The sequence below is a fragment of the Sturnira hondurensis genome, unplaced genomic scaffold (assembly GCF_014824575.4).
Source record: "Sturnira hondurensis isolate 20B ecotype Veracruz unplaced genomic scaffold, ASM1482457v3 Scaffold0024912, whole genome shotgun sequence".
NCBI lineage: Eukaryota > Metazoa > Chordata > Mammalia > Chiroptera > Phyllostomidae > Sturnira > Sturnira hondurensis.
Genome location: NW_028097543.1, coordinates 1,140,795 through 1,153,934, shown reverse-complemented (window position 1 = coordinate 1,153,934; position 13,140 = coordinate 1,140,795). Strand labels below are relative to the sequence as shown.

Genomic DNA, 13,140 nt, shown 5'->3' with positions numbered 1-13,140 from the left:
GGATGGGGCACAGGCCACCTGACAGGTCAGGAATCAGGAAGGCACCCACACCTGTCAGAACAGCTGTCTTTTATTTAGCATTCGATGTAGGAGGCAGCCTCTTTCCCAAATCCCTGGGACCCCACACACTTGCTACCCCCATTTCACAGACGGGGAAACCGGACTTCAGAGGGACAGCTGGGAGACGAGGTGCTAGCCAGGACAGAAGCTGCTGCATGCCTTGACTCATGCCTTGACTCGGGGTCAGGTCTGGCAGTCTCCAGGGCCCACACTTCTGACCACTGTAGAGTTCCGCCCCTCATGGGTGTCCAGGGATGTGGATGGGAGCTGTGGAGGCAGGGTCCTTCAGCATTCCACACCATAGCGGTCAAAGTGGCGCAGCAGCAGGCCCAGGTCGAGGTGCACAGTGCCGCCAGCAGCTGTGTGCAGGCGGTAGCGGTCGGCCCCACTGTAGATGGCGTCCCCATGTAGCAGCTGAGGCCCGCCACCCACAAAGGCCCGTGCCAGCTGCTCCCGCCAGCTGCCCAGGGGCCGCCATGTGGGGCAGTCCAGCTTGTGGGTGCCCGGACTGCTGGGCACATGGCAAAAGCCGTAGCCAGCAAGCTGGCAGCGGCCGAAGCTATCCTGGGACCACACTTGGAGATGGAGCCGGGGCCAGCCTGCAAGACAGGAGGGAGGGAGGAATGGGCGTAGCTCCTCATCCTGGGCCCCCACCTCCTTGATTCCCACTAGAGACTCCAGGCTCAGTCCTTTCCCCCCTGGGTTTCTGCCCCAGCCTCCTCTCCAGATCTCCACTCCCACACAGCAGCCAAAGGGATATTTCTGAGTCCGTGTCCCTCCCCTGCTCAAAACCCTTCCATGGCTCCCTAGTGCCCTCAGGATAAAATCCAACTTCAGCATTCAAGGCTCTTTGAGACTGGCCTCAGCTGACTTCCCTCTCTGTGGCATCTTCTGTGTCCCCATCTCAGGACAGCCTAGCCCAGAGGAGAGTAAGCTCTCCCATTCCCACCCTGTCCTCTCTGGGCTCAGGGCCTTCCTTCTTGCCCCCTCCAATCCATCCTCCACCTGGCACCTGGAAGCATCTTTCTCCTCCCATAGGTTTCCCACTGTCCTAAGAATACAGTTCAGTTCCTTAGCCTAGTGGGCAAAGCCTTTGGAGATCCAGCTCCATTCTGCCTTCCTTTCTGAGCCCCTTTGTGCTCAGGCTCTGTCCTAGAAGCTGGGGTCACAGAGGTAAACAGAGCAGACCAGAACTCCTGCCCTTGTGTAGCTGACATCCTAGACAACGAACAGAGTAAATAAGCAAATTATAGGGTATGTCAGATGGTGATAACTGCTCTGGAGGAAAATAAAGCTAGGTAGGGTGGGGGTGGAATGTAGTTTAAGGGGGTGATCAAGAAAATCTTCACTAAGAAGGGGACATTTGAGGGAATGTTTAAAGGAAGGAAGGGAGTGGGCCATGAGGACATCTAGGGAAGAGCATTCCCAGCAGAGGGAATAGCCTGTGCCTTTGCACAGGTGGGAGCTGCCCGGTGGGACCCGTGGAGGACTTCAGGTCTGAAGAATGGAAGGACAATTGCCTGCCTCACCCTCCAATCCACCACCCATAAGCAGCCAGAGGGCATTTTAGAAGCAAGATCCGACTTGTCGGTCACCGGTGGGCTCCCCCACTTCAGGGGATGGCCCCAGCTCTGCAGCCTGGCATTCGAGGCCCTGTATGGCCCATCCCCTGTCCCCTCACCCCCTGCAGTCCTCCTGCTTTCTCTCCATCTTCTGAATGTCCTGGCTCACTTTACCCTTTGAGCCTTCCATACACAGACCTCTGCCTTGAACCTTCTTCCTTCTCTCTGCCTTATTAGCTCCTACTGGCCCCTCACAGCAAAGCTCAAACATCCCCTCCTCCAGGAAGCCCCCCTTGAACTCCCCAGCAGAGTCTGGAGCCTCCCATCCCTGGCTCCCACTGCCATTCCCTATCCCATCCCTGCCTACTCTGGGCTGCCACTGTCCAGGAACAGGTCTGTCTCCCCCGTGAGGACAGGGCTGGGGGCAGTCTCAGTCACTGACATCTCCCTGGCATCACAGGTCAGGCTCAGGGCAGGACTCAGTAAATATTATTTATATTGTTGAAATATATGGCATATTTACCCAGGCTATTTCCTGGAATCCACTGCGTTCCAATGACCCAAATTTTCCACCAGAAAAAAGATTTGCTGATACCTTCCTCCCCCGAATACTCATTTCTCCTCTGAACAGCTGGGGAGCCCTGCCTCTCTCTCACATAACTCCTCCAGCTTCCTCCTGATTGCAGACTCTCTTGGTTTCTCTCTTTGAAAGGCATCTCCCCTCTCCCCCCCCACCCCTGGCCTCTGGCACACTCCAAAGCCAGCCATGGGAGGCCTCGGCTCAGTCTCTCCAGGGCCAGGCCTGGCTGGGAAAGGGACTCAAAGGGCAGAGGGGCAGGGTCAGGACTTGGTGTTCCCAGGACCAGCCCCATTGGGTACTGCTCACCCCCATCCTTGGGCCCAGGCCAGGAACCCACCTTGGAGGCCTTTGGTGGCGAAATGCAGATCAATGGGGTGAGACCAGTAGGCCATGTCCCCTATTTGGGGGGTATCCACCTGTGTTTGGCCCTCCCGAACACCTGACAGGAGCTTCCACGCTGCTCCTGAAATGAGAAGCAGGTCACTGATGGGCAGGGAAGGGTGGGAGGCAGCCATCAGGGAGGGGATGCCATTGTGGCTGTAAGAGCCGTTCCTCCCTGGTATTGGGGGACAGGGGATACAAAGCATGGACTCTGGAGCCAAATGTCTGGGTTCAAATCCCTGGCACTTCTTCCTGCCTGTGCACCCTTGGGCAGGTTACCTTTCCCTGCCTTGGTCTCCCCATCAGTCAAGTGGGTGTAATAATGCACTCCTTGTCACGTTGTGAGCAGATTAAATGAGCTAACACAGACTGAGTACTTAGAAGAGTGCCTGGGGCACAGTGAGGGCTGGGTAAGTGTTGGGAGTCAGAGTTACTATTCTCACCCTGCATTCACTATCCTGGTCCAAGCAGTAAGACGGAAGCAAGGGTGCACCTCAATGAAGAGCATGAGTGCAGTGCGAGAGGCACGTAGTAATACCAGTCCTACTGAGGGTGAACCTAAGAGCAAAAATGCACTGCATGCTTACCAGATGCCAGATGCTGTGCTAAGCACTTTAGTGATGAATTCATTTAATCCTCCCTCTAGGACTATGAATCCCCACCCCACCCCCAGTCTACACACTCTCCCCAGAGCCCACGAAGCCCTGTATCTGGCCTGTGTTCACCCCCTGAACTCACGTCCCATCACCACCTCTAGCCTCACTGGTCCTATATTTGTTTCCCTCCTCAGGGCATTTGCACTGGCTGTTCCCTCTGCCTACAAAGCCGTGGTCCTGGATGGCTCCATGCCTGGCTTCTGTTCATCCTTCAGGGATCAGCTCAAGTGCCACTTTTAGAGAGGGGTTCTCCCTCACCCTCCAATCCAAAATTAGCCCCTATTACTTTATATCTACCACCATCCTACCACCATCTGTAATCATTACACTCATTTCTTTCTTTTTTTTTAGAGATTTGCTTTATTTATTTTTGGAGGGAGGGGAAGGAAGGGAGAAAGAGAGGGAGAGAAACATCAACGTGTGCTTGTCTCTCACTCACCCCCAACTGGGGATGGGCCCCCAACCCAGGCATGTGCCTTGACTGGGAATCAAACTGGTGACCTTTTGGTTCACAAGCCAGCACTACACCAGGGCATTATACTCATTTCTTTTTTCTTTCTTTTTTTTTTTTTTAGATTTTATTTATTTATTTTAGACGGGGAGGGAAGGGGAGAGGGAGAGAAGTATCAGTGTATGCGCCCCCTGCTGGGAACTAGCCTGCAACCCAGGCATGTGCCCTGACTGGGAATCGACCACGATCGTCTGGTTCGCAGGCCCGCACTCAAACCACTGAGCTACACCAGCCAGGTACACTCATTTCTTTATCTGCTTATTTAGTCTCTCCTCCTATGAACCCCAGGAGATCACGGATCTTGTACACTGCTGGATCCCCACATCAAACCCAGATTTTAGTATACAGAAGATGCTCAATAAATGTTTGTTGGACAAATAAGTGAGCCTGGGAGGTGTGCTAATGTAACCCCCACTTCACATGTAAAGAAGCAGACTCTGGGTCCTGGCTGGTGTAGCTCAGTGGATTGAGTGTGGGCCTGTGAACCACACAATTGTGGTTCGATTCCCAGTCAGGGCACATGCCTGGGTTGCAGGCCAGTTCCCAGCAGGGGATGCACGAGAGGCAACCACACATTGATATTTCTCTCCCTCTCTCCTTCCCTTCCCCTCTAAATATAAATAAATAAAATTTAAAAAAAAAGAAGCAGACTCTGGGAAGGAGAGTCACTTGCCCATTCATTCCACAAATATTTATTGAACACCTACTGTGTGCCAAGCACTGTTCTCCATGAAAGGTGCAGCGGGACTGCAGCAGATCTGGGTGCTGTGGTGGAGTTGGGTTCAGACTGAGCTCTGTTGGACTGCAGGGCCCAAGCCCTTTATCTGACTACCTCTGAGCTCTCTGCGGGATTAACTGCTCCCTCAACAGTCCCCTGAAGTTGTAAAAACCATATGAGTTATTGTTGCCTCTGGTCCAGGCAAAGAAAGCACCAGGCCTTGAGCCTGGTTTTTCACATACAGTATTTCCCAACACCCCTATGGAGGACAAACATCCCACTTTACAGACAAGGAAATTGAGGCTCAGAAAGGAGACAGCACCTGCCCAGGATCACAGAGCAGGTGCGGCACAGACTGGAAACCAAGTCCGACTCCAGAGCCTGTCTCTTTATCTGCTCAGCCGGAGGGCCACAACTTCCCAGGGAATCTCAACCACCTACCACCAGTGAAATCGCTAAGGGCCCGGGGCCTGAAGATATTGCAATGGCAATTAGCTGCACTCATCACACAGGCATTTATGTGTGCTGGGCAGTGTACCCCGGGCTTTACCAACAAGACCCCATCCAACTTTTACCTGAGCAGGGTGAACACTTACTAAACAATTACTAGGGGGCCAGGTCCCCTCCTAAGTGCTGTTGTTACTCATTTAGCTCACACAACCACCCCATGATGTAGGTGCTGTTATTATTGCCATTTTACAGACAGGGAAATCGAGGCAAAGACAAGTGCCCAAGACCACATAATAAACAACTGGCTTTGAACCCAGGCAGTCTGTACTCCTAACCTCAATACTGTGCTGCCTCTGTTATTAGCTTAATTTTCAAATCAGGAAACTGAGGCTCAAAGAGGCTCCCTAATTTATTAGGTGAGAGAGTTAGTATTTGAGCTCAGACCTGACAGCCCTAACCCATTATACCACACCACCACACTATTCTGCTTCACATGGCGAGGCATGAAACTGGGGCCTCTGAGATCCCTCCTGGGCCATGACGATGGACTTGGATGATTATCAGAACTTCGTTCCTACTTTCTCACACAGAATTATGAATACAGTCGGGTAGCCTTTCCTCGGTAAGTTTGGAATGGAAACTTCCATTTTACAATAAGAACTCAATAAATGGAGACCATTAAGCAAAGAACTGAGATGGGAGAGAGACCCAGGACACCCCTAAGGCAGTGAATGCATTCCAGACTGGAGGGTTAAGGCTGTGCAGTGTTCTGAGGGTTGGGAGTGGGTGTGGGGTCTAGCCTACAGCCCCAAATCCTTAGGGGCTGTGTGTTCAGAGAGTAGAAGCCAGAGTCCCCAGAGATGGGATGGGAAGTGATAAGAAAGGCGCATGAGACACATGGACAGTGTGGTACATGGCTAGCTGTCCTGGGAGCTGATGGAAAATAAGGATCAGGGACTGGGCCGCGGGGTCAAGGAAGGAGCGAGGAACCTCTGGCCTGGGAGTCTTGAACCAGACTGGGGAAATGAACCAGGTCCAGGAATACCTGTGTGGACGCCCCACTTGCAGAAGAGGCTATTTTCTGAGAAACCGGTGGCCCCTACGATCTGCCCAATCACGTGCACCTCAGCCATGACCCTGAGGGGGTAAAAATAGAATCACAACCCTGTAAGTGTACTATTATTTCCACCTGAGGGAGGAGGAAACTGAGGCCCTCCAAATAAGGGACAGTACTAGGATTTCAAAGTAGCTTCGTCAAACCACTGCGGTCTTAACCATGATCCTAAATGCCTCTCTAGGAGAGCGCCAAAAAATTAAGGGATTAGAGAGGACGGGGCTGAAGGGTTGACCCCTGACTCAAAGACAACCTTCTTGCTCAGCGCACAGAAAGCCCCGCCCCAGAGGCCAGTGGCTCCGCCCACAAACACTAAAAGCCCCGCCCCCTAGCCTCAGCTCCTCCCTCCCCCTCAGCTCCGCGAGGAGCATGCGTTTTAAGAGCAGGCGCCAAAGCCCCGCCTCTAACCGTACGCATGCGCTATTCACACCTCAGAACAGCTAACGGTTAGGATGGGCGAAAGCGGCACCGAGATTGGAGTTCATGGGGCTGACCTGTCCGTCTCTCCGCGGGCGCCCACTTCCAAGGTCCGGCTCGAGCTTCTCCCCGGATCTTCCCGGCAGCGAGAGATGCGAGGCGCCACGATCCCTCCGAGGCCGCGCCCGCCTACGCTCTCTCGTCTGGTTGTTGCTGGGGCAACAGCAGCCTCCTCCCCTGGCCTTGTACCCGCCCTGCGGGCCGCTAATTGGCCCCAGCTGCCTGCGGGGGGCGGGGCTAAACTCTGATGGACGTTCTCTATCCTCTCTCCATTTTGGGAAAGGTCTGTCCAGCGACGACTCAAGGTTCAATCATTTGGGGCGTGACCCAGCAGCCGCCATCTGCCGTGTGGTTGACGAAGTTTGAGTGCAGCTATTTCTGCCAGATATCCTCTTCACAAAATAAATAAACCTACCGATACCCCATTACCCTCAGGTCTCTCCCAACGTGGGCCGCAAACACTTTCCCTTAGAGTGCATCCTCCTGCCTCATAACTAGAAAAAAAATCCTTCCTCATTCCGAGGTACTCAAGAAGTTGAGGAGGGAGTTTTCCTTCCCCTTTTTAAGAGTTCCTCCGGCTTGAAGGGACTGATCATCCAACTTCCTTCTCAGAAAAACTGCCCAGTTCTTCACGGTGCAGATTCTGAGCAAGGGTGAGGGCGTGGGAGAGATGAGAAATGAGGAAGTGAGACCTCCTTATCTGTAGAAAATCCGGTTCTTAAAAACTGGATTCTGCCAGGAACCTGTCTCGTGACCTTGCTTGGCTCTAGGTTTCAGTTTCCTCATCCATGTAATGGGCACAAGGAGAGAGACTCAGTCAGCGGCACTCACACATTCTGATGAACTGAGCAGTGCCTTAGTCCCTTACTCCTCCCGCCCAGCGCAGGAGATGGAAGGGGACGCATTCTCTTTCTTTTTTGCAAAATGGGACTGTGAAAGTTAGTCAACAACTCAAAGTTATAGAGAGGGGCAACATTTCAATAGTATGATATTTATATAAATAAAAAGTTAGCCCTGGCTGGTATAGCTTAGTGGCTTGAGCACAGGCCTGTGAACCACACAATCGCGGTTCGATTCCCAGTCAGGGCACATGCCTGGGTTGCAGGCCAGTTCCCAGCAGGGGACTCACTAGAGGCAACCATGCATTGATGTTTCTCTCCTTCTCCCCTTCCCTTCCCTTCTAAAGGTAAATAAATGAAATCTTAAAAAAAAATTAAATGGTCTATTTTACTAATAGATATACTTCAACGCTGCTGTTTATTGAGTTATTACTTTGTACCAGTGCCCCGGAAACATCGTTTTGCTCGTACGATCTCCTTTAATCCTCACAGACATCCCACCAGATAGGTAATATTACCAGCTTTATTTAAAATGAAGAAATCGGGACAAAAATCATTTGCCTTGCCAAAGTGACCATAGTTCTTCCTCTGTAAACTTTACTCACTCTCTCCTGCCACTCCTGGATACAGGCCTCCCAGATTCAAGGAATATGGAAGTTGTGCTTGGGTGTCATCCTGGGTGCTGTCACTTCCCGTATCCAACCTGTTACCAAGCCTGTCGATTCTCTTTCTTAAATATTTTTTCTTCAGTTGGTTTTTTTCCTACTGGTTGGTATTAGTGATTAAGAAAACGCTCCCCTGTTTTACTGCCTGAATTTTAGTCTTGATTCTGCCCCTTCTTTACCTTGATTCTGACCTTCAGTGCCTCAGTTCCCTCATCTGTGATGTATGGGTGACAGTCTCCACCTTGTTGGATTGTCAGGATTTAAAGAATGTATGAAGTTGTTTTAAAATATCAATATGTCGCCCTGGCTGGTGTGGACCAGTGAACCAGTGCCAGCCTGTAAACCAAAGGGTCCCTGGTTCCATTCCCAGTCAGGGCACATGCCTGGGTTGCAGGCCAAGTCCCCAGTAGGGGGCACAAGAGGCAACCCCACATTGATGTTTTCCTCTCTCCCTCATTTCCCGTTTCTAAAAGGAAATAAATAAAATATTTGAATAAAATAAAATATCAGGATGTCCACAGGTTCTTTGACACTCCTTTCACTAGGTGGAGCCTAATTCCTTGAGTATAGATTGCACTTGGTAACTACTAACTTCTAGCTAATAGAAAGTGGCAGAAATGTTACCATGTGACTTCCAAAACCAGGCCATAAAAAGCATCCACCTTGTTTCTCTTGGTTGGTTTACTTTGAGAGAGGTCAGCCATCCTGATGTAACAACAGTAAAGCTGTCAGTGGAAAGACACAAATGGGGAAGAATGGAGGCGCCCTGCCGACCATCAGCACCAGGTGAATGACCCGTCTTGGAAGCAGACCTTCCAGCCNCCCCCACTGGAAACTGGCCTGCAACCCAGGCACGCGCCCCGACCGGGAATCGAACCATGAGCCTCTGCTTCACAGGCCCGTGCTCAATCCACTGAGCCACACCAGCCAGGGCAATAAATGAAATCTTTAAAAAAAAAATTCAATGGTCTATTTTACTAATAGATATATTTCAACACTGCTGTTTATTGAGTTATTACTTTGTACCAGTGCCCCGGAAACATTGTTTTGCTCATACAATCTCCTTTAATCCTCACAGACATCCCACCAGGTAGGTAATATTACCTGCTTTATTTAAAATGAAGAAATCAGTACAAAAATCATTTGCCTTGCCAAAGTGACCATAGTTTTTCCTCACTCTGTAAACTTTACTCACTCTCTCCTGCCACTCCTGGATACAGGCGTCCCAGATTCAAGGAATATGGAAGTTGTGCTTGGGTGTCATCCTGGGTGCTGTCACTTCCCGTATCCAACCTGTTACCAAGCCTGTCAATTCTCTTTCTTAAATATTTTTTCTTCAGTTAGTTTTTTTCCTACTGGTTGGTATTAGTGATTAAGAAAACACTCCCCTGTTTTACTGCCTGAATTTTAGTCTTGATTCTGCCCCTTCTTTACCTTGATTCTGACCTTCAGTGCCTCAGTTCCCTCATCTGTGATATATGAGTGACGGTCTCCACCTTGTTGGATTGTCAGGATTTAAAGAATGTATGAAGCTGTTTTAAAATATCAATATGTCGCCCTGGCTGGTGTGGATCAGTGGACCAGTGCCAGCCTGTAAACCAAAGGGTCCCTGGTTCCATTCCCAGTCAGGGCACATGCCTGGGTTGCAGGCCAAGTCCCCAGTAGGGGGCACAAGAGGCAACCCCACATTGATGTTTTCCTCTCTCCCTCATTTCCCGTTTCTAAAAGGAAATAAATAAAATATTTGAATAAAATAAAATATCAGGATGTCCACAGGTTCTTTGACACTCCTTTCACTAGGTGGAGCCTAATTCCTTGAGTATAGATTGCACTTGGTAACTACTAACTTCTAGCTAATAGAAAGTGGCAGAAATGTTACCATGTGACTTCCAAAACCAGGCCATAAAAAGCATCCACCTTGTTTCTCTTGGTTGGTTTACTTTGAGAGAGGTCAGCCATCCTGATGTAACAACAGTAAAGCTGTCAGTGGAAAGACACAAATGGGGAAGAATGGAGGCGCCCTGCCGACCATCAGCACCAGGTGAATGACCCATCTTGGAAGCAGACCTTCCAGCCTCAGATCGTCAAAGAACCATCACACCTGGCCAACATGTGGACTGTAGCTTCGTTAGACATCCTGAACCGGAAGTACTGAGTTACCCCATCACCAGATTACTGACCTACAGAAACGGTGTCAGCAATATAAATATTTGCTGTTTTAACTAACCACTAAGTTTGGGGGCATGCTTTGTCACCCAGCAATAGATTATTTACATAAATTTGTAATGAATTTAGGACAGTGCCTGGCAAAATGTTTGCTATTATTGATTGTGTTTATTGTTGTTACTGAAATGGTATATATTTCCATATTTTTTATTTTTATTTTTTTAAATATTTTTATTTATCTTTAGAGGGGAAGGGAAGGAGAGACGGAGAGAAATATCAATGTATGGTTGCCTCTGCCGAGGACACACAATGTATTGTGTGTCCCCTGCCGGGAACTGGCTGCAACCCAGGTATGTGCCCTGACTGGGAATCGAACCTCGAGCCTCTGGTTCGCAGGCCCATGCTCAATCCACTGAGCTACACCAGCCAGGGCATTCCATATTTTTTTAATTTTTTTAAAGATTTTATTTATTTATCTTTAGAGGGGAAGGGAAGGAGAGAAGTATCAATGTATGGTTGCCTCTGCCGAGGACACACAATGTATTGTGTGTCCCCTGCTGGGGACTGGCCAGCAACCCAGGCATGTGCCCTGACTGGGAATCGAACCGCAATACTCTGGTTCGCAGGCCTACACTCAATCCACTGAGCTACGCCAGCCAGGGCTATATTTCCATATATTTTAAAGAAGGATACTGAATATTTATGTACTTTTTATTTTTAACTTTTAAAAATTGTTAAAAAAACACAACAAAATTTACCACATGAATCATTTTTTAAAAGATTTTATTTATTTATTTTTAGAAAGAGGGGAAGGGTGGGAGAAAGAGAGGGAGAGAAACAGCAACATGTGGTTGCCTCTCACGTGCCCCACTACAGGGGATCTGGCCTGCAACCCAGGCATGTGCCCTGACTGGGATTCGAACTCGCAACCCTTTGGTTTGCAGGCCCATGTTCAATCCACCGAGCTACACCAGCCAGGGCACCACATGAATCATTTTTAAGTATACAGATGAGTGGCATTAAGTGTATGCGTGTAACTATGCAACCAATCTCTAGAACTATTTTTTTTTTGTAAAATTGAAACTCTGTACCCATGAAACAGAGACTCCCCTTCTCCCTTCCTCCGGCCCCTGGTAACCACCATTCTACTTTCTGTCTCTATGAACTGGTTTACTCTAAGTACCTCATATGCATAGAATCACTTAGTTTTTGTCCTTTTATTGCTGCTTATTTTATTTAGCATTACATTTCAGGAATCATCCATGTGATCATGCATATCAGATTTCCCTGCCTTTTCAAGGCTGAGTAATACTCCCGTGTATGTGCCCCACTTTGTCCATTCACCTGTCGGTGAGCAGTTGGGTTACTTTCACCCTTCGGCTGTTGCGAGCAAAGCTGCTATGAACATGGATGAACAAGTATCTCTTCAAGGCCCTGCTTTCAGTTCTTTGGGCTCATACCCAGAAGTGGAATTGCTGGGTCATATGTTTATTCTATTTTTAATGTTTTGAGGAACTGCCAGACTGTCTTCCATAGTGAGTGTATATCTTGTTTTACAGTTTGCTTTTTTCACTCCGTGATACATCAGGGGAATTCATGTCTATGTGTAAATATCTAACTCATTCTTTTTTTTAAAAAAAGATTTTATTTATTTATCTTCAGAGGGGAAGGGAAGGAGAGAGGGAGAGAAATATCACTGCATGGCCGCCCCTCACGCGTCCCCTGCTGGGAACTGGCCCGCAACCCAGGCACGTGCCCTGACTGGGAATCGAACCGCGATCCTCTGGTTCGCAGGCCTGTGCTCAATCCACTGAGCCACACCAGCCAGGGCTCATTCTTTTTTTTAAAAAAGTAACTGTTTTGGAGTGTAATATATGTACAGAAAAGTACACATATCATAAATGAAGAGCTGGATTAAATTAAAAAAATATTTTTAAAGATTTTATTTATTTATTTATCTTTAGAGGGGAAGGAGAGAGGGAGAGAAACATCAATGTATGGTTGCCTCTCGTGCGTCCCCTGCTGGGAACTGGCCTGCAACCCAGGCATGTGCCCTGACTGGGAATTGAACTGGCGACCCTTGGGTTCACAGGCCGGCACTCAAACAGTGAGCCACACCAGCCCGGGAAACTTTATTTTCGGAAGTCAAGTTGTCCTAAGAGCAAGGTGGGGGTGGGAAATTCTCCTATATAATCATAATGCCAATTTAATATTTTCTACTGTACCAATGTAACATTGATACAAAACTGTTATCTAATTCAGTTTATGTTCAAATTCCCCCATTGTTCCAATAACATATTTTACCACTATCTGCCCTCCATCCAGGATCAAACTTTGTTCTTAGTTGTCACATTTCCTAAGTCACGTTGAATCTAGAACGGGCCTGCCAGGTTTTAGATTTTTTTTATTACATTGACATGTTTTTACAGCCTTAATCAAGCTCTTTATTTTACTTTTTTATTAAATGTCTTGGAGTGGCATTGGTTAATATACTTTTTAAAATTTGCATGTACAGCCCATGCTGAGGTAGCTCAATGCATTGAGTGCGGGCCTGAGAACCCAAGGGTCGCCGGTTCGATTCCCAGTCAGGGCACATGTCTGTGTTGCAGGCCAGTTAGCCAATACGGGATGTATGACTGATGTTTCTCTCCCTCTCTTTCTGCCCCCCCCTTCTACTCTCTCTAAAAATAAATAAATAAAATAAAAATTTTTTAAATTTTGCATGTACGTATTACATCCCTAGGAAAAGAATCCCAGATTTTCCCTCCTGTTTTTCCTCTTGCTTCATCACGGTCCATAATGCCTGCCAAGGTGCCCAGTACAATGAAATCAAACTGACAGAATGGAGGCATGTTGTTGTTCTACTTTTCTAGGTCTTCGAGTGGCACATCGGATCCGATCACTCTGCCCTGTTTAACCTGCCCGTATCACCTGGTTAAGGTGATATCTGCCCGTATTCTG

The 13,140-nt window shown here is 48.6% G+C and overlaps 1 protein-coding gene across 1 annotated transcript; it reads right to left on the bottom strand.

Moving 5' to 3' along the window:
- Positions 1-52: 52 nt before the first annotated feature.
- On the bottom strand, positions 53-6,704 carry B9D2 (B9 domain containing 2). The gene is made up of 4 exons (XM_037039013.1): positions 6,527-6,704; positions 5,964-6,055; positions 2,540-2,665; positions 53-659 (listed from the first exon to the last, which is right to left on the bottom strand). Exons 2-4 carry the CDS (start codon positions 6,049-6,051, stop codon positions 346-348), a joined length of 528 nt encoding a protein of 175 aa, XP_036894908.1. The 5' UTR covers positions 6,052-6,055; positions 6,527-6,704; the 3' UTR covers positions 53-345.
- Positions 6,705-13,140: the final 6,436 nt, after the last annotated feature.